Raw genomic sequence first — 27,376 nt, forward strand, 5'->3', positions numbered from 1 at the left:
AGAAAGTGTAGCTACACAACATAGAGTCTTAATTTTAAATCTTAGAATTAGAAAATGCCGCAAAAGAGATAGACATAGGATAGATCCTAGAATTAAGTGGTGGGCACTGAAAGGAGCTAAACAAGAAATGTTTGTAAAGCAGGTAGTTAAGAAAGTTGATTGGTGTCTCGAAGAGGATTCAGAATCAATGTGGAATAAGATAGCGTGTGGCATGAGAAAGGTGGTTAAGGAGGTATTGGGTGAGTCTAAAGGCGGTGCACCGTTAGGTAAGGATACATCATGGTGGAACAAGGATGTCAAATTAGCTATTAAGGTTAAAAGAGAGTGTTATAGAAATCTAAGTAAGAGTCGTAATAATGATAATTTGAAGAAGTATATGATAGCAAAGAAGGAAGCTAAAAAAGTAGTCTGAAACGCGAGGGATAAGGTATATAAGGAGGTTTATGACAAGTTGGATACCAAAAAAGGTGAGAAAGATATTTATAGGCTTGCAAAGATGAGAGATAGAAAATTGAGGTATCTGGGTATGGTTAGATGTATCAAAGATGAAATGTAAAGGGTTTTAGTCAAAGATGAGGATATTAAGGAGAGATGAAAAAATTATTTTGATAAGCTATTTAATGGAAGTCATGCTCAGGATTTTGGAGACTTCTTCATTCCTTTTCATGAGATAAATCGTGACTTCATGCGCAAGATTCAAAAGAACGAAATTGCAGAGGCTTTGAAGAAAATGAAATCAAGAAGGGCAGTTGGCCTAGATGATATACCTATCGAAGCTTGGAAATGCTTGTGTGAGAAAGGTTTAGAATGGTTGACAAATCTTTTTAACAAAATTTGGCAAACAAATAAGATGCCTAATGAGTGGAGGAAGAGTACTTTGGTGCCTCTATATAAGAATAAGGGTGATATACAAGATTGCACAAACTACCGTGGTATAAAACTCATGAGTCATACTATGAAACTTTGGGAGAGGGTGATTGTGTATAGGTTGAGGAAGGTTGTCATGATATCGGAGAATCAATTTGGTTTTGTGCCTGGAAGATCAACTATGGAAGCTATATATCTTCTTAAACAACTTATTGAGAGATATAGAGAGATGAACAAATATATGCATATGGTTTTTATTGATTTGGAGAAGGCATACGATAGAGTACCTAGGGATGTTCTCTGGTGGACAATGATGAAGAAAGGTGTTTCTCTCAAGTACATTAGTATAATTAAAGATATGTACGAAGGAGTAGTAACCAATGTCCACACTTGTGGAGGGGTGACAACCAATTTTCCTATAACAGTTGGGTTATATCAAGGATCTAGCCCTTTCCTATTCGCTATAGTTATGGATGAGCTTACAAGAGCAATTCAAGAAAATGTGCCATGGTGTATGTTGTTTGCTGATGATATTGTTTTGATTGATGAGTCTAGAGTTGGGGTTAATGTTAAGTTGGAATTATGGAGACAAACATTGGAAGCAAGAGGTTTTAAGTTGAGTAAGAGTAAGACAGAATATATGAAATGTTGGTTTAGTAAGCAACGAAGTAGTGATGGGAGTGTAGTGAAGCTTGGTGAGCAAGAAATACCAGTAGATGACTGTTTCAAATATTTGGGATCTATCATTCAAAAGTATGGAGAAATTGATGGAGATGTAAATCATAGGATAAAGGTTGGGTGGATGAAATAGAAAAGTGCAACTGGAGTGTTGTGCGATCGTAGAATGCCATTGCGGTTGAAGGGAAAGTTTTATAAGATGACAATTAGGCCCACTTTACTATATGGTACGGAATGTTGGGCTGCCAAGAGACATTATATTCAAAAAATGAGTGTAGCTGAGATGCATATGCTTAGATGGATGTGTGGAAATACAATAAAAGATAAGATTCGAAACAAGGAGAAACATAAGAAGGTAGGCATTGCATCCATTGAAAATAAGATGAGAGAGAATCGTTTACGGTGGTTTGGACATATTCGGCGAAGGCCTAATGATGCTCCAGTTAGAAGGATGGAGAAATGTGAAAATATATTAGTTAAAAGAGGTCGGGGTAGGCCTAAGAAGACTTGGATGGCGATGATAGAAAAGGATATGAATGCTTTGAACCTCACCGAGGACATGACATTGGATAGAAATGATTGGAGGAGAAGGATTCATGTGGAAGACCCAGAATGATTTTCTTTTTTGGTTCATATCACTGACCCCAATTGTTTTGGGATGAAGGTGTAGTTGTTGTTGTTGTATTCAGTCAATTTGGTAATGGTGGTTTTGTATTAGATTTTGTACTGGGAGGCTAAAACACGCTCGTGTTTGCGGTTATGTAGGTTGGCTAATGCTTGGTACAGTTAAAATGTATCTACTGGTAAATTCGTTGCATTATTATATATTATAAAAAAAATCCTGTATTTTTGGGCTAAAACTTTGGGAGTGTTACATGAATTCACATAGATCTGCCAAGAGCGGTGCCTCAAAGTAACAGGATGGAATAAATGTGTATAATAGTATGCATGGGTTTCTAAGTGAGAAGAATTGTTTACCGGCATGACTTATATGTATAATTATATGTGTGAGTTGCATGTGAATCCAATGAGAGACTCAAGTAGAATGATTGTATAACTATATGCATAAATCACATGAGAGTGTAAGTGTATGCTCGAATGACTTATACACATAAGTGAATGCATTGGTACATGTATTTATGATTATATGTTTGAATTTCCTGTGCATAAAATTATATGCGATTTGTATGTTTAATTACAAATAGAGGTATGCGTAAGTTGTTTGTTTTTGTACTCATAAAGGATATGTGTATATTGCGCAATTATCCATGCATATGAGTATGCATGATTGGTATTTTTTTACATAAGTTAAAAATGATATAAATGTTACACAATTAATCATAACCATTGTGTTGTAACTGTTTGAGACACTTAGTAAGGGTTTGAGGTATCGTGTTGAGACATAATGTGTCTCACACATCGTACTTTATGTTTTTTAGATCCACGCATGTAGACAAATAGATATTGAATTACACAAAGAATTCGAGTTTATGGGATGGATTGGACTGGATTTTTATATTTTTTTTTGCCTTTTTAAATTGTAAAAGTTGAATTTTATTTATGAAATTATTTTGCTTTTAATTGAATTGCAATAGTTTGAATGATTTGATTCTAAAGTGTGACGCACCTGAGTTTTGAGGATAGTTTTAAAAAGTCTTCTGCTATGTTAAAAAAAAACCTTAGATTCAAAAGGTGGGGCATTACAATATCAGTTGCAGTGTCAATTGATTGTGGTGAACCCTTATTGTATTCTCAAGCTATTACATCAATTAATCATGCTAAGTGGTTTGTAGCTATATGTGAAGAAGTTGAATCCCTTTATAAAGTCAAACTAGGTTTTTGTGAAACCACCTATCGGTAAGAAGATTGCTGGTTGCAAATGAGTCTTTAAGAAAAAGGAAGGTGGCTCAAGTTTTGAAGATGACAGATATAAAACACAGTTGGTTGCAAAGGGCTATAGTTAAGTAGGAGTTGATTTTAATGATATTGTTTTACAGTTGCTAAACATAGCTATGTTCATATTTTACTTGTCTTCCTTGCCATTTATGATTTGGAATTAGAGCAGCTTAATGTTAAGACTGCTTTCTTGCATGGTGAATTGAAAGAATAAGTTTATATTCATTAGCCTAAAAGTTTTGTGATTAAAGGTAAAGAAGACCATGTTTGCCTATTGAAGAAATCTTTGTAAGACTTAAAACAGTCTCCCAAACAGGTATAGAAAGTTTGATTATTCTATGTTAAGGTTTGACTACTGCAAAAGTATGTATGATAGGTGTGTCTATTATAGAAAGCTTCATGATGGTTCATTTATTGTTTTAATTGTAGCAAAAAATATATTTGAAATCAAAAAGTTGAAGACATAGTTGGCTAACGAGTTTGAAATGAAAGATTTGGGTCCAGCTAAGAAGATTCTTGGCAAAGAGATTTAGAGAGACCGAAAGGCTCACAAATTATATTTGAGCCAAAAAAATATGTTGAGAAGGTTCTTGAGCATGTGGCATGGCAGATCCCAAATCTGTAAGTGCCCTTATTGCTGCACATTTTAAACTCTCTACTCTTTTGTCGGATCCTAATATATGTTACATGTACCCAACTCTAGTGTTGTGAGCAGCATTATGTATGTAATGGTATTCACTCGTCTTGACATTTCACATGTTGTTAGTGTTGTGAGTAGATGCATATGTCCTGGCAAAATTCATTGGCAGGCAGTAAAGTGAATTCTCAAGTATTTTTAAGGGTACTTTTGATGCTTGTTTGGAGTTTGGGAGGAGCAGTGACAATTTGGTTGGATATGTTGATTTAGATTATGCAGCTGGTCTTAATAGAATAGAAGAATGTCACTTTATTTGTGATATTATTGTTCAAGGAGACATTCTTGTAAAGAAGATTGATATTACAGATAATCCAGCTGATGTATTAACCAAAGCCAATTTCAGTTGCTAAGTTCAAGCATTCCTTGAACTTGATTGGTACCAATTGATTATTTTATGTTGAGCCCTGTAGGGCATTTGTGGAGAAGGTGGAGAAAATTCATTATTTGTGAGGCCTTGAGTGAATTCAAGCTAGTGTAGAGATTTGTTAGGTGTACCTTGAATTCTAAACCCACTTCACTCCGTGACCCATTTTTATTTGAAAGAATATTGAGATAAGTGAAAACCTAATCTAGCAAGGAAACTACTTTTAACTTTTCAAACTATCAAAATTATGTCCTAAAAGTCATCTTTTTTTATCTTTTTTAGAGTCCTTTCTTATGTGGGGGTGTAATACATAAGGGGCGAGAGAGTCATAATAATTAAAGTAGGACAACCTTAGTGTATCTCTTCTTTTGTTCATCATGATGAAACTTTGCTTCCTTTTGCTCGTGAAAGTAGGTCATACACCAAACCAAGTATATTTTATGTTCATCTTCTTTGGTAGCTATCTTTCTTTTTATTGTTGTGAAGCTATTTCAAATATTTCAATACGTTAGTTTATGTCCCTAATTTGCTGGCAGATTACTAAGTTTTTGAAGAAAGAACATATAAACTGGCATGAAGAGGGAAATCACGAACAATAGCTATGACCACTGCCAGATGTCAAGCGGCAAATTGAATTTTGCAGATAATGAACACAGGAGTGGCATTGTCAATGAGTGCCAAAGTCATATGCAAATAATAGAGCAAAATTTTGAAAACTTGACACGATTTAAATATCCCCATTGTTAAAATGCTGGCAACATGTAAATTTTTAAATAAAGCTATAAAAATCATATCCTTCCACTAAATTTATATAGATACAAGAGTATTGTTCTAAAGAGTAACACATTTGTAACATGTTGACTAGCCAAGCGCACTCCCCAAATCAGGGTCTAAATGAAAGGAGAAATGCGATTATGGATTCTTGAAATTTAGATAAGATAAAAAATTTACCGATTTAGCTTGTCGTGTCTCAATCAAATCAAACTTTTGATTTATTAAGTTGTTTTTTTATACGAAAAAGTTTTTCCCCCTCCTGATATGCATCTCTCTACGTTATCTAACAATAGAAATATATAAACCATGTGGGGATTGAGTCGATTTACTCCTTTCAGGAGGATCTGATCTAGTGACGCTTTGAGAATTTTTATAAAGCAAATCAAACTGATCAAGCTACCTTCAACTTAAACAAGTGCTAAATTTGATTAAACAACACTCATTTCAACCATAAATAGAATATAACGTTAATAGAATTGAATGATTGTTGAGTTCTCAAATGCAGAGTAATGTAAAACCACCACTAGAAAATAATGACGTGATCTGATCTTAAGTACTCAAATAAAACATACGAGATACCCTGAAGAAAAAGACAGCCAGAAAAAAAGGCAGAAAGAAAAAGAAAAGGCAAATCTTGGGCCCATGCACATCTTCTTCCTTTTGTAAGCAACAACCTCCTGATCATGCTGCATCTTCTTCCTTCCCCCTCTAAGCAAAATACGAAGAGTTTGAAGCCCCAGTTTTCTTGAGCTGGGCCAATATTGAAAAAGAGAATAAAATTTATACACCTGAATTAACCAAAACTAACATACTTTCATGACAGGGTCGCCCTGTGTCTGCAATGCCAAAATCATCAAACTGTACAAACAGATGGAGGGAAAGGAAAACAAAAAGAAAAAAAATGATATTTAACTTTCTTGAGGATAATCTGCTTAAATTTAAAAAGTATTCATCTTCAAAACCATGCTCCAATGATGGCTGCAGGTCTCCCACGTCAGCCATTCATTGAGTGAGTCTCTGCATTTCCTCTTGGTTGTTGAGGGTCTCAATGAGAAGTGGGGGAGCATACTGGGCTGTTCCTTGATGCTCTTCAGCATCCTGGCAGAAGGAGAGAATGATGGTGTCAATGGCCATCTCTACGACCCCAAAGAAAAGTGTAGCTACAACATAACCAAGCCCCCAACAGATCTGTACAAATAATAGAGCTTGTTAGACCTTATGGAGCAGCGTATCATTTATGCCATGGAACTGTTCAAGTCAAATTTCTCTAGACCTTGAAACAAATAGAAATGATGACTTACAAGTACAGGAAAGAGAGGTGAGGAGATCTTATTGTGCGCAGATCTGTATTTGTGGGTGTCCAACATGAGAAAAGCAAAAACTACAGAACTGAGGCTGACACATAGCTTCCCAAGAAAGAGAATAATATCTCCTGTGACGTTAACTTTCCCTATACGAAGTATGTTGTTCCTGATCAGTCCCATCGCAATCGCAGAGGCTTTGCAGAAACTTTTACCAGTTATGGCAATCTATAGAATGTACAAAAGAGAAACAGGCATTAGACAAATGTCAAAAGATAATACTTCACGTGCAGCAGAAGAGTCATTACAGGTTATGTTATGATACCATAACATTTTCTTGTGTTCTACAAAGAGCACAATTATTGATGATCAGTGACCAATGTAGGTATTTTCAAGTGTAATAAACAAGGAAAATTAAACTCCATGCAGTGTGTCCTAGTTGTCATGAAAGAGGCACAGACAGTGAACCTAAACGAGGTTATATTAGACATACCATTATGTAAGCATTGCGATTAAATGATTTTATGGTCCACTCGATGCAACCAAGACAGCACTGAGAAGAATATGACATCATTTTACCAATCCAGCTCACTGCTACAACGTCAGCTAGTTTCAACCTTCGACGTATTGATTCCAAGATGCAGCGGATAGATTCAACAATGGATACTATAAGTGAACCAAGAGCAACAGAACCAAGGTTGTATCGTACAAGGCGCTTCACTGAAGAAATTACTGGAAGAAACGGAATCGGCTGTTCCTACAAAAATATTTCAAGTTGCACTGTCAATGAAGATGTGAAAAATATAGATGTCATGAAATATTTAATGAGCAACACCATACCTTCATTAGTCAAACTCATTTTCCTTTTTTCCTTTTTGATAGTTAAAATAATGGGTTGCGGGTTGCCCCCAGTGGATTTGAGCCTGGAAAACCTCAGTTGAGATTGTATGTGTGTGTGTGTGTCTTTTCTAAAAAGTTTCACCTCAAAAGAACATTTAGAACCATACATGAAAACATACAAGGTTAATGAAGCATCTCAGCATTCTTTCACAAGTTAATGGTCAGTTTCCTTTAACAATTGTGTCAAAGGGATCTCTAGGGCTCTAGCATCTTGACAAATTAGCTCATCTGTTGAAGCGTAAAACTGGCAAGTTGCTTACCAATGTTTCACCACATGCCCAATAGTATGAAGCAACAGACCCTGCAATTATTGTTGATGAACAAGCTAAGAAGAACCGGGTGGCCCAGTAGCATCCAAAGAGGTGAAAAAGGATAGCTGCTGCAATATGTGGAGTATAATGAACACTGTAGCCACAGCAACCATCACATTTCACCCTGTTTGATTTCAGGTCATAGGCACAGCAATTGTTATTGCAATCATTTTGCAGGATTTGCCCTGAGCTGAACAGATGAAGGGCAGCAGAGAACCAGAACATGAAAAAGATGACCAGGATAGTGTATGATAGAATTGGGAAGATAATCAGAGCTTGAACTTCTCCAATAACCTTGGCAGCAACCTGCACAAAGCTCACAGTGACTACAAGCAGCAGGCAATCCCTAAGGGCATATGTAGCATCAAAATAATAATGTTATTTTGTAAAGTTATTGCACTCACAAGAAAAACTTTCACTTATAAAGCTCCTTTCCAAGGAAGTTCAAGAGTTTCTCCAGTTATTCATACAAGAGGACAAGAATATTCATCTGATGAAACATAAATTCACTTCAAATACTTTCAGCACTGAACCTAATGACCTCTTTTTTTCCTTTGAGAGAACCTAATAACTTTTGTAAATGCCAAAATGTCAAAGCACACAAAACTGAAAAAAACATGCAAATCATTTTACTAGGTGAACAAGTATCACGAAGTGTCACGGATCCCAAGACACAACCAAAAGACAAAAGAAGGTTCTAAAGCATAAACATAATTCATTTAACCAAAGATAAGAAGCAACATATTTATACACCTACAAGAACACCAAGAAATAAAATAAATAAATTTTATTAATAATAAATAAACAAAAAATTACAAATGAACCTCACTACAAAAACATTCAAACACACCCCATATGTACATCCATCCTCTCTCACCTATACAACAAAAGGATGAGCAATATATAGAGGAAGACATAACAGATAGTTTGACTAGTCAAAATAGCTGTTAGAGCAAATCCCAACTAGTTTGTCTATTGAAACTAGCCATTAAAGCAAATCCTAACAGCTTACAAACCCCAACGGCTAGTTGGTCAATCTCATTTGATCAAAAGTAAATAAATAAATAAAATTACAAAATTTATCATCTTAAATAATGACTAATAATAATAAAAATAAAATCCCTATTCTACCCTAAAAGTATACAATATGTATACTTATCCTAAATTATTTTTTTACTAAAATCTAAATCACAATAAGTATACTTTAGTATACTTGAAATTAAAATGAAAAAGAAAATATAAAAGAAAGACAAAGAAAAATACCTATAAGTATAACTTAATATACTTAAGTATATAATACAATGCATATATCTTAACACCCCCCCCCCCTAAAACTTACAGTGGACAACCGAAAGTTTGTAAACAAAATACAAGGGACAATAATAGATCTTCAATGGCTTCAAACAATAATCTTTATAGTGAGTCCTTCAACAACAATAAATTTTCCAAAGGAAATGCCATGATCATATTAGAAATCCAATCTTTCAAATGTCCAAGGAACTTTATCCCAATCCATTAACGACATAAGACAACAACTACAACAAAAAGGATTACAACACAAAATATAATAAAAAAATACAAGAAATATATATATATAATATTAGCTAAATATATAGAGAGAGAGAGGATGGCCAAACACATAAAAGACATGAGAAAATACAATATAAATTACAATCATTTAAACAATCAGGAGAAAAAAAATCAAAAACAAGTACAAGAACCAATAGCTAAATACATGTAAGAGATACAATAGACCATTCAAACATGAGTTACTAATCATAATTTCATATCTCCAGTAATTCTAAAATATCCAGTCCAAAGATAGATACAAAATACTAAACACTAGAGACAAAAAATAATCACATATTAATATAGACTATCAAGAGGGAAGCATGCTCAAACAATACTTCAATAGCTTTTTTTTTATATTTACATGGAGAAACCTATAAAATCCACAAATTTCTCAGAATTTTTAACATAAATAAAAGAGAAATTTTTGTAAGTTATTTAGTTAAATATTGCTTTTTTTGACAAATTATCGATTGATTAATTAGCAAATTCATTATCGGTAATAGTTTGACATTTATTCAAGTTATTAGATGTTTAATCAGAGAATTTACGAGGTTTTTACAAGGTATTTGGATCTCCGTATGTTTCATATCAACCCAAATGGGTTTGGATAAGGTTTAGACCCATATTGGAGTTTAAACTAGGCATAGAGGGGATTTGGATCCATTTGAGACCCAAATGGATCCCCTCTAATGTAGAAAGTGTTTTGGATCTATTTAGAGATCCAAATGGATTCCACTAAGTAAAAAGAGAGTTTTTGATCCATTTAGAGACCCAAATGGATCCCACTAAAAAAATAAGATAATGGATCCACTTGGATACCCAATTGGATCTCATTAAAAAAAATAAGAATTTGAATCCATTTGGAAGACCCAAATGGATCCTATAAAAATAAATGTATAAATTAAGATTTTGGATCCACATAAGACTCAAATGAATTTAATCATATATAAATATATATAATATTAGAGATTGGATTTGGATTTAATGAGACCCAAGTGGGTCTCACCAAATCCAAACTCCTACCCCTCACATCCCCATTAAAACCCTCCCATCAAGCCCCCTACCTACTACCTATAGCCTCCTACCTACTCTCCTTTTTCCTCACCTACCTACTCCCTCTCTTCCCTATAAATATCCCCCTTCACTCTCACTCATGCTCTCTCTCTCTCTCTCTCTCTCTCATATGGTGGTTCACAGTGGCCACCCTCCCTTCAGGTGAGCAGAAGTCACTGGCACCACCACTAGAGTGCCCAGCCGACACCCACTCCACCTCTCTTTTTTTTTTTACTCTATCTTCATGCACTATGAGGTAGGTTTATGATAACTTAACATATATGCATAGTTTTAGGTTTCTTAAAATATGTGAATTTTTGTGTGTGTGTATATATATATATATATATAGAGAGAGAGAGAGAGAGAGAGTTTCAAAAATTGTTCGTGTTGCACGTTTTTTGAGAAAATGTATATTTACAAAACCATTGGATTTTTCAAGCAAAAAATACGTGTGGAAAAAGTTTCGAAATTATCCATATGTGAATATTTCAAATATGTTTTCAATAAAGACACATATATGTTCAAGCTTTACGAGCATATTCGCACATTTTGAATTTTTACAAATATGCACCTACGAGTGTATTTCAGAATTTACGATACATGTTAGCATGATGTTTATGCTTATGAATGATGAAATGCATATTGAATGATCTATGTATGTATTGCATAATATCTATTATGAAAAGCATGTTATGAAATTATTATGGCTCGAGCCCAGATGAGTGGCTCCCGACGTTATGCACGGTCAGCTGGACCGATATATAATAGTGATCCAAATGGGTGGCCGAGAACCTTATGATAAGGTTAATTGAAAGCATATGTACTTATGTCGGTAGAGGCTATTGAAGCTTTTAAAGATTAATTATTGTTTAAAGCATGCATGTCAAGATAGTTAATCAAATGATAAAGAATGTATATAATAATTCTCTTGTATCTTACAATAAGAGAGTAAGCGGTACATAAGGTTTCATGAGATATTGTTAAGCACGAAAGGTTGCTTCCTCAACCACGGAGATAGGGGATAACTACCACCGAGACCGCAGGGTGGTAGTGAATAAGGCTTCAGCTGAAAGTAAATTATGATATATCATGTTACGGGTGTCGGGGTTTCTCTCTCGACCGTATCGTCCCTCACCCTAAGACCGGAGAGGATGTGTAAGGTCAGGGTAATAAAATACAAGTTGATTGAATATACCCCTGGGCTAAGCCTCTAATCTGTATATTTGTGTCATACCCACAGAGAGTTATGAAAGAAAAACAAAATTGTATCGTGCATATAGTGAAGCATGCCATGCACCATTTAAAAAAGAAAATATAAATGAAAAGAATTATAAGTTATTCATGCCTACGATGATTGTTTCGCTTGCACTGCTAAGTCATGCATAAATTAAATAATCATGCATGGTAAGACTACTAGATATGATATTGAACTGTTATTTATGTGCACTGATAATTGCTTATTTACATGAAAAGACTGTATGTTTTGTTATTGTATTCTTGTTGAGGGTTGTTTTGACCCCTACTAAAACCATTTTAGGTACTGATTAGCTGAGACGGAGAGGTTGCTAGAAGTTGAGGTGGCATCCTAGAGCCAGTCATTTTTTTTCTCGAGAACCGAGTTTTTGGACAAACTTTACTAGTTATTTTGGAAAACATTACTGTCATCCAGATTTTGTAAATTACTCTGTCTATGGAATGGAATCATTTTGGTAAATGTTAACTATCTAATTCAGTATTATTGTGATTGATCATTTTGTAAAGTTTCTGTTGATACTTCGAAAAAAAAAGTTTTAAATTTTTCGCATTTTGGGGATTTTTAAATCTTGGGGCATTACAAAACCACTCCCAAGATCAGAGACCTAGCCGTGTTGGCTTTGTCTGTCATACTTATTGTCGTTGCCCTGGCAGCGTAAAGCTCCGTAGGCTTATCCCTTGCCCCCAGGGAGCCACCACTCTTAGGCTTGAACAAGGGGCGCCCATGGGATTTAAACCTAAACCACCAGCATAGCAGTCTAGGTCCCATCCCACTATGCCAAACCCCTTTGGAGCCAATACTTCAATAGCTTAGATAGACATTTCATACAAAAATTTAAATCATCAACAATTCTAAACAAATCAAATTGCCAATAAGAATCATATAAGATCAAGACTTTAATGTCTCAAAGAAATGCAATAGCTCAAAGGATCATAACAATATCAATATAAAATAAATATATTCAATATATATCAATCTATGCAAACAAGACATTATAATAGATAATGTCAGACAAAAATAATCATTTCCCATAAAAGGGCAAAAGGGCAACAAAAAAATTAGAAAATACATGAAGAGATTGTAGAAATCAGGCATACACAAAATTTTATCATAAGAAACAAGATTTTTCACAAATCCCAACAAGGTTTTATAAAAACAATAGTTTGGTCACCATAAGCCATCACCTCACTAGCCTCCAACTCAACATCTTCAAAATCTAAATGTATCACATAGGACAAGAGATCAAAAAACAATGCCAGCAATAACCATACCAGTGACCATGCACCAACAATACCAGCAGTAAAAACTAGCAACCACAAGAGGTGTACACACCTCACCTCACACATGGTTGTAAAATTGTAAACACCATTAGCTACAACGGGTGCACACAATTCACCACACATGATTGTAAAACTGGAAACAACACCATAAGCTACAAACAGGTGCGCACAATTCACCACACAAATGGTTGTAAAACTAATAAAGCAAGATCCCTTGGCCACAAAAAATGTCACTCAAATAAGAGGAGAGAAAAACAAGAGGTACAAATCTTGTAATGAAAATAAACTAATGTCAACAAAAAGATAAAAAATAAGATTTGGAAAATAATATTCAAATCAAGGCATATTCACATGAACCACCATAGTCACAACAAAAATAGTATAGCCATCACAGACAAAGATTGATACAAGCATTCAATCACAACAAATTACATAGACCAAATAAAACTCACAGAGCTAGAGATCAAATTAACGTCAATTAGAGCCAAATAGAATGTTAACACCACACTCATAAACCAACAATCTAAACTTATACGACAACAAGGTATACACAAATCACCTTAACAAACATCTCTAACCCCACAATAAAAGGTGCACACAACTCACCTTAATCAAGCCAAAAGATGTACCAGAGCCTCAAAAAAGATATTGTCATGAGCTTAACCAAAAGCCAAAAGGCCACAAGGAAACCTCAGAAAACACTTTCTAAAAAGAGATTGTAAATAAGAGCTGATTTGAAAAACAAAAATTTTCAAATCAAATTTAACAATGGGAGTTTGAAACCTCTAATGGATTAAGTTGCAATCATATGCTCAACAAGAAGACAGATAGAAGCCTATGTCACAGGGATTCGGCTAGCAGGGTGTCGCACCCGCGTCGACGCGACTCGACGCGGGTGCGGGTGCGGCACCGGGTGTGGTCAACCCGATCCTGGGTGTGTTGACCGCACCCAGGATCATTTAGGTCCATTTTTTTTGGATTTTTTAAAAAAAAAAATTGCCCTATGAAATGGGCTGAGGAATTTTTTTAAAAAAAAATTCTGCTGACAACTGCTCCTGCCTTTTCAATCCTGATCCTTCTTTTTTGTAAAGGATTTTCTCTCTCCATAATAAATGATAATGATGGTGGTAGCCTTGCTGATCATTCTTTTTCGTAAAGGATTTTCTCTCTCCATAATAAATGATAATGATGGTGGTAGCCTTGCTGGCTATTAGTATTCACTGTTCTCCTGACGAGATGGGTGCGCTATGCAGCTGTATATAAAATGAAATTTGAAAAAACCCGCATCGGGGGAACCCCGGACCCCCTTATATATATATATATATATATATATATATATATATATATATATATATATATATATTACATTTTTGTCCTTGCCGCACCCCCGCACCCAGGTTTTTTGGAAGTGCCGAATCCCCGCACCCGCACCCATGTGACATAGATAGAAGCATATCACTTAAATCCTCGTGGGAGGCTATAAACAAGACATTCATAAGTCTCACAAACCTTATGCAATCAAAGGCAATTCAAAAGGGGCATAGACAAGGGTGAAATAATTACAATCCTACAAGGCCAAAAACACAAAAAGGACAAGGAAGAACATGCACAGGCAATACAAATAAGCCACTAGAGGTAAATAGCTCAAGAACATACACAAACACAACCCTCAAAGCAAAAATAACTATTTTACTATTCAAGAATGCTCACAAAGAAAGATCATAATCAAACCTTATAAGAAAATTTTGAACATGTAATGAAATAGCCTTAGGGAGCAATAGTATAAGGCCAGCAAGGTAAATACACTAAGGAGGATGCATGCTTCTTATATTTCAAAATCACAAGAAATATATTATAAAATTTTCAAAGTATGGATAAAACTCAAAGTTGTCAGTCAAGGAAGCGGGGGCAGGAAACGATTCGGGAAGCAGGAAGCAAGGCACTTCTAAAATTTTAGGAAGCGGAAAGCGTGAAACGACTTAGAAGCAAACCGAGAATCTTCTCGGAATCGAGAAGAGAAGTGAACCGGAAGCAACCTAGGAATCGAATTGAAAGCGAACCAAGATTCGAAAGGAAAACGAAGAGGAAAGCAACCTAGGATTTTAGTGAGAAGCGAATAGGAATCAAACAAGCGAAAATTCAAAAAACCTAAAATTAAACTTAAAATCTAAAATTTAAAGACAATATTCAGTCCCAATTCAATCTAAAATTTCTAGTTTTTTATTTAAATCTAAAGTTAAATAAAAAAACAATAGTCAATCTCAATTCAACCAAAACAACACAAAAAAAAAACAAGATCAATTAAACCTAAAATCTAAAGACAATATTCAGTCCCAATTCAATATAAAATTTCTAGTTTTTTTATTTAAATCTAAAATTAAATAAAAAACAACAATATTTAGTCCTGTCTAAAATTAAATCTAAAATCTAACTTGAAAGATAGAGAAGGTACTTAAGTTAAGGATGCCCATGGTTGAAGATGTTGAAGATCGTCGAAGTTGTCAGAAAACGAAAAAGATGGACTGCCACTGCAACAAACCCTAAGGCCTAGACACTCGAAAAACCTCCCCATGTCCCTCCCCTTGCCTTTTAACATTATTTTCATGAAGGACAAATTTACCCTTTCAAAAATATAAAGTTTTTTTTTTATAAAAAACAATTAAGGGAAAAAAATGTTCGAGACCCAAAATACTAAACGGATGTAAGGAAACGCCTGAGAATCATGCTTCCCATTATTGGGGATTATTGGGGAAGTGTGGTTCTCATTAATGGAAAGCTCGCTTCCCATTTAAAAAGTGCATTTTCCCCAACGTTTCGAAAGTGCTACATTTTGCACTTCCGAAACACGTTTTGGGGAATTACGCTTCCCCATGCCTACTGGCGCTTTCGGTAACCCTGGTAAAACTTCTCCAGAGATTAACCATGTAAAGCTTATCATATAGGAGATACATAACTATTTGTAGAACCATAATAACATAAACCATGCATTCATACTAAGACACATGATTTTCTTCATAAACATTCATGAAGCAATCAAGAAAAGAGACAACACATCTAAATTAAACCATAAATAAGATCCTTATCAAGAAGACACAAATATATATATAAGCACTTGAAGAAAATAAATGACTTAAAGATCTAAGATAATAATCACACAAAAGCACATATGCACCTAAAATTGGCCAAAAAAAAAAACAATTTTGAAACCCATAAAAAAGAACAAACTTTAATTTATGAAATAACAATAGTCACCAAATAGACATTCATGAAAAATCAATAGCAATGAGCTCATACGCAAAAATTAAAACAAAATAACATAAGAGATTTTATAAAAAAATTTAAACAAAAGAACACACACATACAATGTATGAGAATAAAAAAACTGAAAAAAAAATGAAAAACAACCTAAAAATAATTATGAGATACATACCTCGATGAATGACACCTCACAAAGTATGTGTAATAAAATGGTGGTCTTCAACAAATGCACAAATAACTCACAAACAAGTGTCTATTGGAGACACTACAAGCATGACCCTTGAAAGGGTATAAAGGGAAGAACACTTGAAAAATAAATAATACTTTATTCATGAACAAAATGCTTAAGAAGCATGGTTATCTACATTGAAGGGGTTCACCCCTATATATACAAAAAAATGGGAGAGAGGAGAGCTCATTTTGAGCTCTCCAAAAAGAGACGTTGGATTCCAACGTCTCTTAATATAGTTGTTGGACTACAGTCCAACAGCATTTATTATTATAGCTGTTGGACTACAGTCCAACAGCTACTTGCACAGTCAAGTTCCAACAGGAATTTGACTGGATCAAAATATCTAGTTTCTATTGAACTAGATGCTAAAAAAAGAAAACAAAAAAATAGAAAAAGAAAATAATAAAAGAAAATATAATAATATTAAATAATATATATATATATATATTGCAGTTTACATTTTAACAGTATGTACCTAAACGAGGTCCCAAATCCATCACCACAAACATCATGGTGATCTACTCTCGCTCTGATCCATCTCACAAAGTGGTATAGATCCCGAGACACAACCAAAAGACAAAAAAAAAAGGATCTAAAACATAAACATAATTCATTTAACCAAAGATAAGAAGCGATATATTTATATCTATGTCACATGGATGCGGGTGAGACACGGGTGCAGCACAATTTAAAAAAATTTGGACACGGGGACTCGGCTATCTATCTATCTATCTATCTATATATCTATCTATATATATATATTTAAAAAGTGCACAGTCTGTGACTGTGCACACAGCACTGTCACTGTGCACACAGAACTGTCATTGTGACTGTGCACACAGCACTGTTACTGTGCACACAGAACTGTCATTGTGACTGTGCACACAGCATAGTCTGGTTATATATAAAATCTTCTTTTTTAGTTTTTTACCCTAAAATGGACGAATATAGACTCGGTCAACGTTGACCAAGTCCAAAACGTGTCTTTGTTGACCGAGTCTGACTCTTTGTTGACCGTGTCTGCCCCATGTCCGAAGCCGCACCCGTGTCAGGGCGTGTCGACGCGGGTGCGTCGACCCCCTAGCCGAGTCTGTGTGACATAGATTTATATATGTAAGGAAATGAAGATCTTCCATGAAAGCACAAATGCTTGCAACAAGTGTCTATGAAAGACACCTTAATCATAACCCACAAAAGGGCACAAATGAGAGAACTCAAAAGAAAAAAAATAATTCATTCACATAAAATGCTTAAAAAGCATTGATACAATGATATGGGAGTTACCCTTATTTATATACATGAGAGAGAGAGGGAGAGAGGAGCCTTTATAAGGCTCCAAAAGAGTCGTTGGAGCTAGTCCAACGACTCTATTTGTAGCCGTTGGACAAGCTCCAACGGCTATTCAAACTAGTCAAAAAGTTTGACTAGTTTGAGTCTAGTTCAATATGAACTAGACAGCCTAAAAAAGACAAAAAAATAAATAAAGTAAAAGAAAAATATAAATATATTATATATAATTATATTTATATGTATATATATTTTTTAACACTCTCCCTCAAACTTACGGTAATATGAGCAAAAGTTTGTTTAAGAGGAAATGAAATCTAGAAGCAGCGAAAGATTTGGTGAAGAAATCTGGTAATTGATATTCTAATGTAACATAAGACAGATCAATGGTTCCATGTAGGTACTCCTTTCTAACACAATGACAATCCATTTCGATATGTTCGATTATTGGCAATGCAGATCGTACTCTTATTGTCACAACACATGCGTGAGGCTTTTGTCACTTCAACTCTCATGTCAGTTAGCAGTCTTTTAAGCCAGACTACCTCCATCGTTGTGGTGGTCATGGCTCAGTATTCAGTTTTGGTTGACAAAAGAAAGACTTGTTACTTCTTGCACTGCCAAGAAATCAAGGATTCACCTAAAAAAACACAAAAACCAGTGGTTGAGTGTCTGTTATTGGGATCACCTCCCCAGTCAGCATCGGTATAAGTAATTAAATCTAATTAAGATGAAGCAAACAAGAAAAAGCCTCGTGAAAATAAAGACTTAATATATCTAATAATACGCAAAACTACTCTCATATGCACAGAAGTAGAAGCGTGCTGAAAATGGCTAGCTATGTGTACAATGTGTTATATCAGGTCTAATAATGGAGAGATAGAAAAGTGCTCCAATAAGTTGTCTGTAAGGAGTGGGATCTTCAAGAGGTTCTCTATCATCAATTCTCATTTTGGTGCTAATAACTTCTGCAGTATCTACTTATCATCTGTGATTTCAAACCTAGAAACAATATCAAAAGCAAACTTATATTAAGATAATAAATAACCTCGAGGGAAATAAGCAAATTCAATTCCTAAAAAATATCTCAATAAACTTAAATCAGTCATTTCAAAATAATTTTTAAGAAGCTTTTTAATGTTTTCAACTCCCTGTGACTGGTGCGGGACCCCAGTGGTCTAGATGAAACAAAGGTTCTATCATAAAATGGTAATCTCTTCATTTTACCAAGAATGCAACTTTTACAAGCAAAATTTTCAAAATTACAAAATTTTCCTAAACTTGGAAAGTGTTGAATTTTGGATATATGAGGATGACAAAGTCTTTTGTGCCATAGATCCAAATCCAATTTTTGAACATTATAACAAAAAGCATTTTTGGGTAATTCCAAAAAATCCATATAATAGAATCCTTCTCCATGGCCTTCCTCAATTAGCTTCCCTGACTGGCGATCATATACTCAACAACCATGAGAAGATGTTACACCCATAATCAGATATTCGAGAGATAAAATATTTATATTTAATATGAAAATATATTTAACTCTTGAGATAAAGAATTTTTTAGAGTTTTGAAAAATTTCAAAACTTCCCATTCTTTTTATTTCAAGAAATGTACCATCAACTCTGAAAACAATTGACACACTTAAGTTATTATTATGACATCGAACAAACTATTATTATTTGGGGTCATATGAAAGGAAGCACCAGAGTCAGGAATCTAAAAAAAGTTACCAGGATCGAAAAAGGATGAAACAGTTGCTCCGATTGAGGCTTCAGTTGAGGAAGATGCTCCTTTGAGAAGAGGTTGAAGAATTTTCATTGGTTGTGCCATAGATACAGGTGCATCTTTATTGACTTGGTCTTTTGATTTTTGTGATGAAGCGACTGATGCAACTTTCTTTTCATCGCTTCTCTTTAATTTAGGACATTGAGGCCTACAATGTCCCGGTTCACGACAATGGTGATAAATCACTTCTTTTTGTCATAATCATTGTCTTGTCTACCGAAATGAGGCGGCTTATAAGTGCGCATATAGTTCCTCGGTCTAGATATGGCTAGAACATAATCATCTTTATTCTTTAGAGTATTGTTTTTTAGCCTATTTTTCTCCATAGTTAATTTTCATTAGTATCAACGATAGAGAGAACTTTTCTTTTATGTAGAAAGGCCGATTTGGTTGTTTCAAATTCCAACCTCAAACCATTTACAAATTGGTAAAAATGTTTCATATCGAGTTGTTTTTTGCGAAGCTCGATATCTTCGGGACAATGCCACTTTGGCTCAAGAAGAGTCAACTTTTCCTAAGGTTCGGACAACTCATTATAGCATTCTTTAATACTTTTGTTCCTTTGGGTCATAGTTTGCACATTGTCTTGTAAATTGCACACATGTGCAATGTCTTTTAAGGGAATACATATTTCTAAGATATTTTCAAGGCTTATTGGCATGCTCAAATTTTACAAGACTAGAGCATTTCTTTATATCTATGCTATCATAATCTTAGCCGGTCTCATCCTCTATTCTTTTCACTTTTTCTCGTATGTAGCTAATGTCTTAGTTTTTTTGCCTTCCGTGAGAGGTATCGCTTTCTCATTTTCAATTTTTATGAGAATTAGTATTGGTTCTGAATCGGAACCATCTACTAACCCCTATAACCCCTTCCCCCAAATGTGGTGCTTCATAATTGAAGCCCACATCACATAATTGGTATCATTTAGTTTTACGGGGCATGATGGTGACTTTATCAGTCATCCATTCTTACAAGGGTGAAGAAGAGAGAATGATTAGAAGAAAAAGAAAACAGAGGAAAATATGAGAGAAAGAAGGTGGAGCAAGAACACAATCACAATCTTTGAGTAGTCAACGATCCTTCGAACTACTTCTTTCTTCAACTATGTAGTCACGAGAACACTTGAATCACAAACAAGGAGACAAATCAACTTCTTGCTAAAAAATAGCATGGAAAACGAGGCAGTAACTTTCCAAAATCTAGAAGCTTCCAAGCTCTGATACCATGTAAGAAAATGAGCATCTTCCACGAAAGCACAAATGCTTGCAACAAGTGTCTATCAAAGACACCTTAATCATAACCCACAAAAGGGCACAAATGAGAAAACTCAAAAGAAAAATAATAAACTTTATTTCATTCACATAAAATGCTTAAGAAGTATTGATACAATGAGAGGGGAGTAATACCTATTTATATACATGAGAGAGAGAGGGAGAGAGGAGACTTTAGAAGGCTCTAAAAGAGCCGTTGGAGCTAGTCCAACGGCTCTATTTGTAGCCGTTGGACTAGCTCCAGCAGCTATTCAAACTAGTCAAAAAGTTTGACTAGTTTGAGTCTAGTTTAATATGAACTAGATAGCCTAAAAAGACAAAAAATAAATAAAGAAAAAGAAAAATATAAATATATTATATATAATTATATTTATATGTATATACACTTTTTAACTATACACACAAGAACACCAACAAATAAAATAAATATTTTTATTAATTACAAATAAACAAAAAATTACAAATGAACCTCACTACAAAAACACACCCCATGTGTACATCCATCCTCTCTCACCTATACAATAAAAGGATGAGCAATATATAGAGGAAGACATAATGGCTAGTTTGACTAGTTAGAGCAAATTCCAACAGCTAGTTTGACTAGTCAAACTAGCCATTAAAGCAAATCCTAATAGCTAGTTTGAACCCCAACGGCAAGTTGGTCGATTTCATTTGACCAAAAAAAAGTAAATAAATAAATAAAATTACAAAATTCAGTCATCTTAAATAATGACTAAAAATAATACAAATAAAATCCCTATTCTACCCTAAAAGTATACAATATGTAATACTTATCCTAAACTATCCTTTTACCAAAATTTAAATCACAATAAGTTTATTTTAGTATACTTGAAATTACAATGAGAAAGAAAATACAAAGAAAAATACCTACAAGTATACCTTAGTATACTAGAGTATATAATACAATGCATATATTTTAACACAATAGATCCGCTCTTTTATTTGATCAGCTATATTGAAATACACAACTATATGAATGAAATGTATGAAGTACTTATCTGGCCAAACAAAAGAATAGACACAATCAGACCATACTTGCCTTTAAAACAGATGTTGCAATGAGGATGCGACGAACAATAGCTATTGTGGAAAGAATTGCAATGACCATAACTGCCGTCATAAGAATAGCAAGGGCTCGAAGATGATTTACCTCCTGAATGATAACATCAAGTTGAAAACTTTTACTGAAATGAAGAAGTAATTATCAAATCCAACGGATGATTTCAGTATCAACTTACTCTTCCACTAATACTGACATATGGATCAGGTTCACCAACGACAGACGAGACGGAATCTTTTCCAATCCATCCAGCTACAGGTGAAAATTATGGTTAACAATAATATTTTGCAGCACATATTCAAGCTATTAAAATAGCATGGACGAGATTGGTAACTGAAAATTTTAAATTAGGATTAGATGACTACAAATGCCAATGATTCCAAGAACTAAAGATACAACCTTTATTTTCCCTTTTCTTTCTTTTTCTTCGTGAGAGAAACTGAACATACAACACTAAATTGCATTTATATTTACTTCATTGTTTGAAAACAAATAATCTATGACTTTAGATGATGACCAACATGGAGTTTTCCAGCAACTATAAATCAAAATAAGAATGACAGATTTAGCAATATAACATGACATGCAATAGAAGTAGGAAGATATTTTACAGATCATAGCAAAAGACATTACTGAAATTGTAAATCAAAACAAAGTATTGCATGTTTCATACTAAGCTCAATCTAGAATTTAAAATTTGACGAAATTTCTACAAAGAAATGACTTGCAATCTGCAGTAACAATGGAATGACCTGAAACCAAGGTTGCCAGACTAGGAAGCAGAAGCGGAAAATGATACAAGAAGCGGAAGCGAGAAGCAATGCATTTTAAAATGTATAGGAAGCGGGAAGCGAGGAATAAAAAATAAATAAATATAAGAATTGAATGAGAATCAAAATGAAACACAAATAAAAACTAAAATAAAAGTGACTAATATTAAATTTCATGATTTTTTAGTGTAAGAATTAATTTTTTGACAAAATCTAAAAATGATGACTACCCATCTAGAGAAAGCACATGGAATTTAGTGAGGAGTGAGAGAAAAAACATGAAAGTTGAGTAAGAGAACATATAAGAAGAATAGATGAAGCCTGTGAAAACCATAGGAGAAGCATGGGGGAATCGAGGTTCCCATCAAGTTTCGAAAGCAAGGAGTATCGTGCTTCCGAAGCGAGTTTCTGAGAAGCGTTTTCCCAGTCAGACTGACCCATTTTCTGCCCCAAACCCATCAAATCCGACCCACAATGACCCAAATAACCCACAACTCTATTTAAATCAAATGGACTGTATTGATACCCATCCATCTACTTACCTAATTCAATCGGATCCTATCCAAAACCATTTCCCTACCTATCCAAGCTCCAACTCAATCCATGATCCAAAATTAACCCAAACCTTAACCCCACCCAATCCATATCCAAACCAAGATCAGACCCAGACTTTCCAGGTCCCAAGAGTCAATACCATCAGGGTACATGGAAAAATTATGTGCCTAGTGTTTGACCTCAAAGGTGACAAGGATCAGGTGCTGCAGCAGTTTCCAGAGAGCTCTCGCCTTGAGGACAAGGCGAGTTTGAGAGGGGTGGATTGTTACAGACTGTCCCAGATCCGCCCAAGAAACTCAGTCTGACGAGGACCGGAGGTCGTCCTTTCCTATTTGAATTCTTGTTTTCTTGGTCTTATATTTCTTTTACGACTCTTTTATAGACTTTATAAATAAGTATTATTATTCATGATTAATTATGAATAAAATTAGTGAATTTATTCTTTTTTTGTTCACCATGCTCTTGGAACCCTAGTCCTAGAGGGAACGCCTTTTCTCCCTCTCCTTGTAAAAACCCACACAAAAAAACTCTTTTCAGACCCAGGTCGGATTTGAACCTGGGTCGGATTCGGACCCGAACCAGATCCGATAACCCATTAGGGTTAGGTTTTATTTTAAAAACCTTCTCCCCCGTGCCGCTCTCCCTTTCCTCCTCTGCGAGGAAAAGGAAACCCCTTTGGGGTTTCCCAAATCACGCACCTCCCCTCTCGTGCCTTTAAAAGAACGCAAGGGTGAGGGGAAACCCTCACCCCAGCGCTCCTCTCTCGCCTCCTCTCCTCTCACGTCCCCCTCTCTGCTGCATTTTCGACGAGCCCCAGAGGCACCAGCTCCCTGCGTGCGACGCAACCCCAGCGCCGCCTCCTCCCTCTCGTTGCGCTCAGCACCACCGCCGTCGGCAACCTCATAGGTACGCCTCCATCTCTCTCTCACTCTCTGTTTTCTTTTTCCTCCATCTTCTTTCTCTCCTTCTTTGTTTCCCTCTGTTGTCGGGGGCCAGCAGGAGGCTGGCAATCCCTATCGTGCCCTCCCACTCTCTCTGTGGGTGTCTATTAGGACGGCAGGGGACTGAGCCCCTGTCGTTTTTTCGCCTTTTTGGCAGGTCGGCAAGGGCCAAGCCCCTGCCCCTACCCCTGTTTGCGATATCAGAAGGTTGGCAGGAGACTTAGCCCCTGCAGCCATCTGTCTTTTCTGCCGCTGTGACCTACCGTCAGGTCGGAGGCAAGCCCTTCTTGCGCCTGTTTACGGCAGGCAGGGGTGTGACCCTGTTCCTTCTCTCCTTGTGGATTGGCGGGCAAGGGTGGTGCCCTGCCTTTTCTTTTTCGTTTGATGGCCTACTAAGTATTTCTCGTTACGCAGACCGCACGAAAGGTCCTGCTCGTGCTCCATGGCCCGAGCTTCGCATCACCGACACTCGTAGGCGCAAGCAGCAACGCAACCTCCCGAGGTAGGGAAAAGTCGCACGAGGACTCTAAATGAATTAAATAAAGTAGTTGAATCTTGAGATAAGAACAACTGATATTTTCATGCATGCGTACATATAGATGAATATGACTGATGATGGCCTATCCTTTACTTGTATTAATTAGCTAACAATGCTAGTTAACTACACACAATGTTATTTACATCTTGTGTTGTCTTTTTCCTTCAGTTTAGATGTTATTTGCATATGTTGCTCAAATTTAATTTCTCGCAATTACAAATGATATTACTACTTTCAATAAAATAAACTGATTATCTTGTGATGTCTTACTTTATTTATTCTACATTGTCTATTTGTGTACCTACCAGTTTGTTATGAAACTGACCCATTTCATGAGCAGTCCAAGTAGAACTTTACAGGCAGCCGATGACACGGTGCAACATGGCACAAGATTTTTTCCTCTTTCTGCTGGCATCTTGGCTATTCTCTGTAAGTAAGACTGGTTTGTAAGCTAACGTGCCCATAATTGTCAACTTGTTTTTCTCTCTAAAAGAAAATTGCTTCCGCTTACAATTTAAAAGATCAAAATCCTAAACTTTGAAAGGTTTTCACTAAATGTTTTCAAAGTTACAAGTTGAAATTTTGGAGCGTTACAACTTGGTATAAGAGCAGTTAAGAAAGAGGTGAATCTTAACCGTCGAGCATCCCATCGCGCTATAAGTCTTTTGTGTTTAATTTGCATGCTTAAACTAAAAGTAATATTTGCTTGACCAAATGGTAGTCACAACGAGAAGTGGCAAACCGTGTTTATTTCACCATGACAGATTAGGTAGAAATTTAGCAAATAGACACTCTGATAGTCTTGGGTTAAGACTTGTTGTTTTTCAGTACAGATTTTGTCAAGCAAAAGTTTATCAATGAAATCACGTATAAATTTTGAGCCCCCGAAATTCTTATGATTGTGACGCTTACATTAGCATTTAGGTGAATGACACCTCACGCCTACAAATGATTAGTTTTGACTTATTAGGTGAATGACATATCGCGCCTACAAATGATTAGATTTTTCTTATTAGGTGAATGATATATCACGCCTATATAGTTTCGTTGTGAATGATCATATTATGATTGTCTGAGTAAGTATATCATGCCTGTACAACATGATTGAAGAGTATCATGAATGTCTAACTAAATTACTTAGGAGGTATGTGCGTGTGTTTCACGTTGAATATAATCGAATGTGATTTGATGTAAGAATTGTGAATGCTTATGAAAATGATGCAATGATCTGAATGTCTTAGAGATATATAAACTTGAATCCTACGTGCATAACTCGAACTACGTAAGAGTTACGTATGTTGAGGTTTAGTTGCTTCGTTATGATATTGGCATGTTCACGTGTGAAGAGAACTCATGCTTTGTTTACGCATGCTTCGAGGTTCTATTTTCGAAATGCAATGTTCATAGGGCAATGGTGGCAATGATATGATGCCTTGGATAATATGCTTCTGTATGATTAAGATGCCACGTGATCTGAAATTATGAAAGCATGTGATAAATGTTTAAGTTCAATAGTGAACCATGATTCATAGAACTTTGTTGGTTAAATGTGTGATCTTGTGATTTAAGTACCATATGAAGCGATATGATGCGTATTGATGATATGTATGCTTGTGCCCATATTAGTGGCTACCGACCCTGAGAGCGGTGCTTTGTTTTGATGCATGCATCACTAAATATGGTACTTTGTTGAGGACCTGTTCCCAAAGGATTCTTTGTGAGGGTGTGTATGATCAAGATCAGGTAATCCGACTAGAGCGATAGATCTCTCTGAGAAAATATATTGTCCAAGAGTGGGTAGCCGCAAAGATGGTGAACTTCTGTGAGGAAGTGTATTGTCCAAAACCAGGTATATCATCTAGGGCGGTAATTCCTTGTGAGGTCATACATTTCCCAGACCAGGTGATCCGACAGGGGACTTGTGAATTTTGATTAAATAAAGTGTTATGATGAGCTATGATGATCTTCTGATATTGATTGATAGAGCCGATTATGAATATATAGTTTTGGTTTTCTGTTGAGGACCTTGTCCGCAAAGGATTCTCTGTGAGAGCATGTATGATCAAGATCAGGTAATCCGGCTAAAGCGGTAGATCTCTGTGAGGAAATACATTGTCCAAGAGCGGGTAGCCGCAAAGACAATAAATTCCTGTGAGGAAGTGTATTGTCCTAGACCAGGTAATCCATCTAGGGCGGAAATTCCTTGTGAGGTCATACATTTCCCAAACCAGGTGATCTGGCGTGGATCTTGTGAATTTTGATTACGTAAAAAGTTATGGTGAGTTGTGATGATCTTCTAAGGTTAATGAAGACAGCCATTTGTGAATTTTTAGATTTGGCTTTTTATTGTAGCACGATTAAAGAATCATATCTTCATTGATCTTAAATCTTGATATAAGGTTATGCTTGGGTCATTTGAGGAAAGATGGGCTATTCTGAGAATGACACCTTAAGCAAAGTCATGACAGCTGGCCGCACAAGACCTTGAGATATGAGAATAAGTTAAGGTTATTTCGGACAAAGAGTGTGTTAGAAATAGCAAGGACAACAAACGATAACCTGATTATGATAAAATACAGATACCACATTCAAGAAACAAAAGTTTATCACACATATATTTTGTTCAACTGAAACCTTTCTCAGGAACTCATTATGAGTTGTCTTGATCACTCTAAAAGCATACGTGTTTGAGATCACACGCACA

General features: G+C 35.5%; 1 protein-coding gene across 1 annotated transcript in view; it reads right to left on the minus strand.

Moving 5' to 3' along the window:
* Window positions 1-4,800: 4,800 nt before the first annotated feature.
* The window catches only part of LOC149845102 (choline transporter protein 1-like), a 46,705-nt gene continuing 24,129 nt past the window's right edge, over window positions 4,801-27,376 (minus strand). Inside the window, exons 5-10 of the mRNA XM_089995512.1 lie at window positions 22,047-22,120; window positions 21,848-21,961; window positions 7,738-8,094; window positions 7,071-7,334; window positions 6,578-6,805; window positions 4,801-6,464 (exon numbers count right to left, since the gene is read on the minus strand). Of these exons, the coding sequence (XP_089851638.1) occupies window positions 6,279-6,464; window positions 6,578-6,805; window positions 7,071-7,334; window positions 7,738-8,094; window positions 21,848-21,961; window positions 22,047-22,120 (1,223 nt within the window). The 3' untranslated portion in view covers window positions 4,801-6,278. The remainder of the gene's footprint in view (window positions 6,465-6,577; window positions 6,806-7,070; window positions 7,335-7,737; window positions 8,095-21,847; window positions 21,962-22,046; window positions 22,121-27,376) is intronic.

This window comes from Nuphar pumila, chromosome 2 (assembly GCF_984573655.1).
Source record: "Nuphar pumila chromosome 2, dmNupPumi1.hap1.1, whole genome shotgun sequence".
Taxonomy (NCBI): domain Eukaryota; kingdom Viridiplantae; phylum Streptophyta; class Magnoliopsida; order Nymphaeales; family Nymphaeaceae; genus Nuphar; species Nuphar pumila.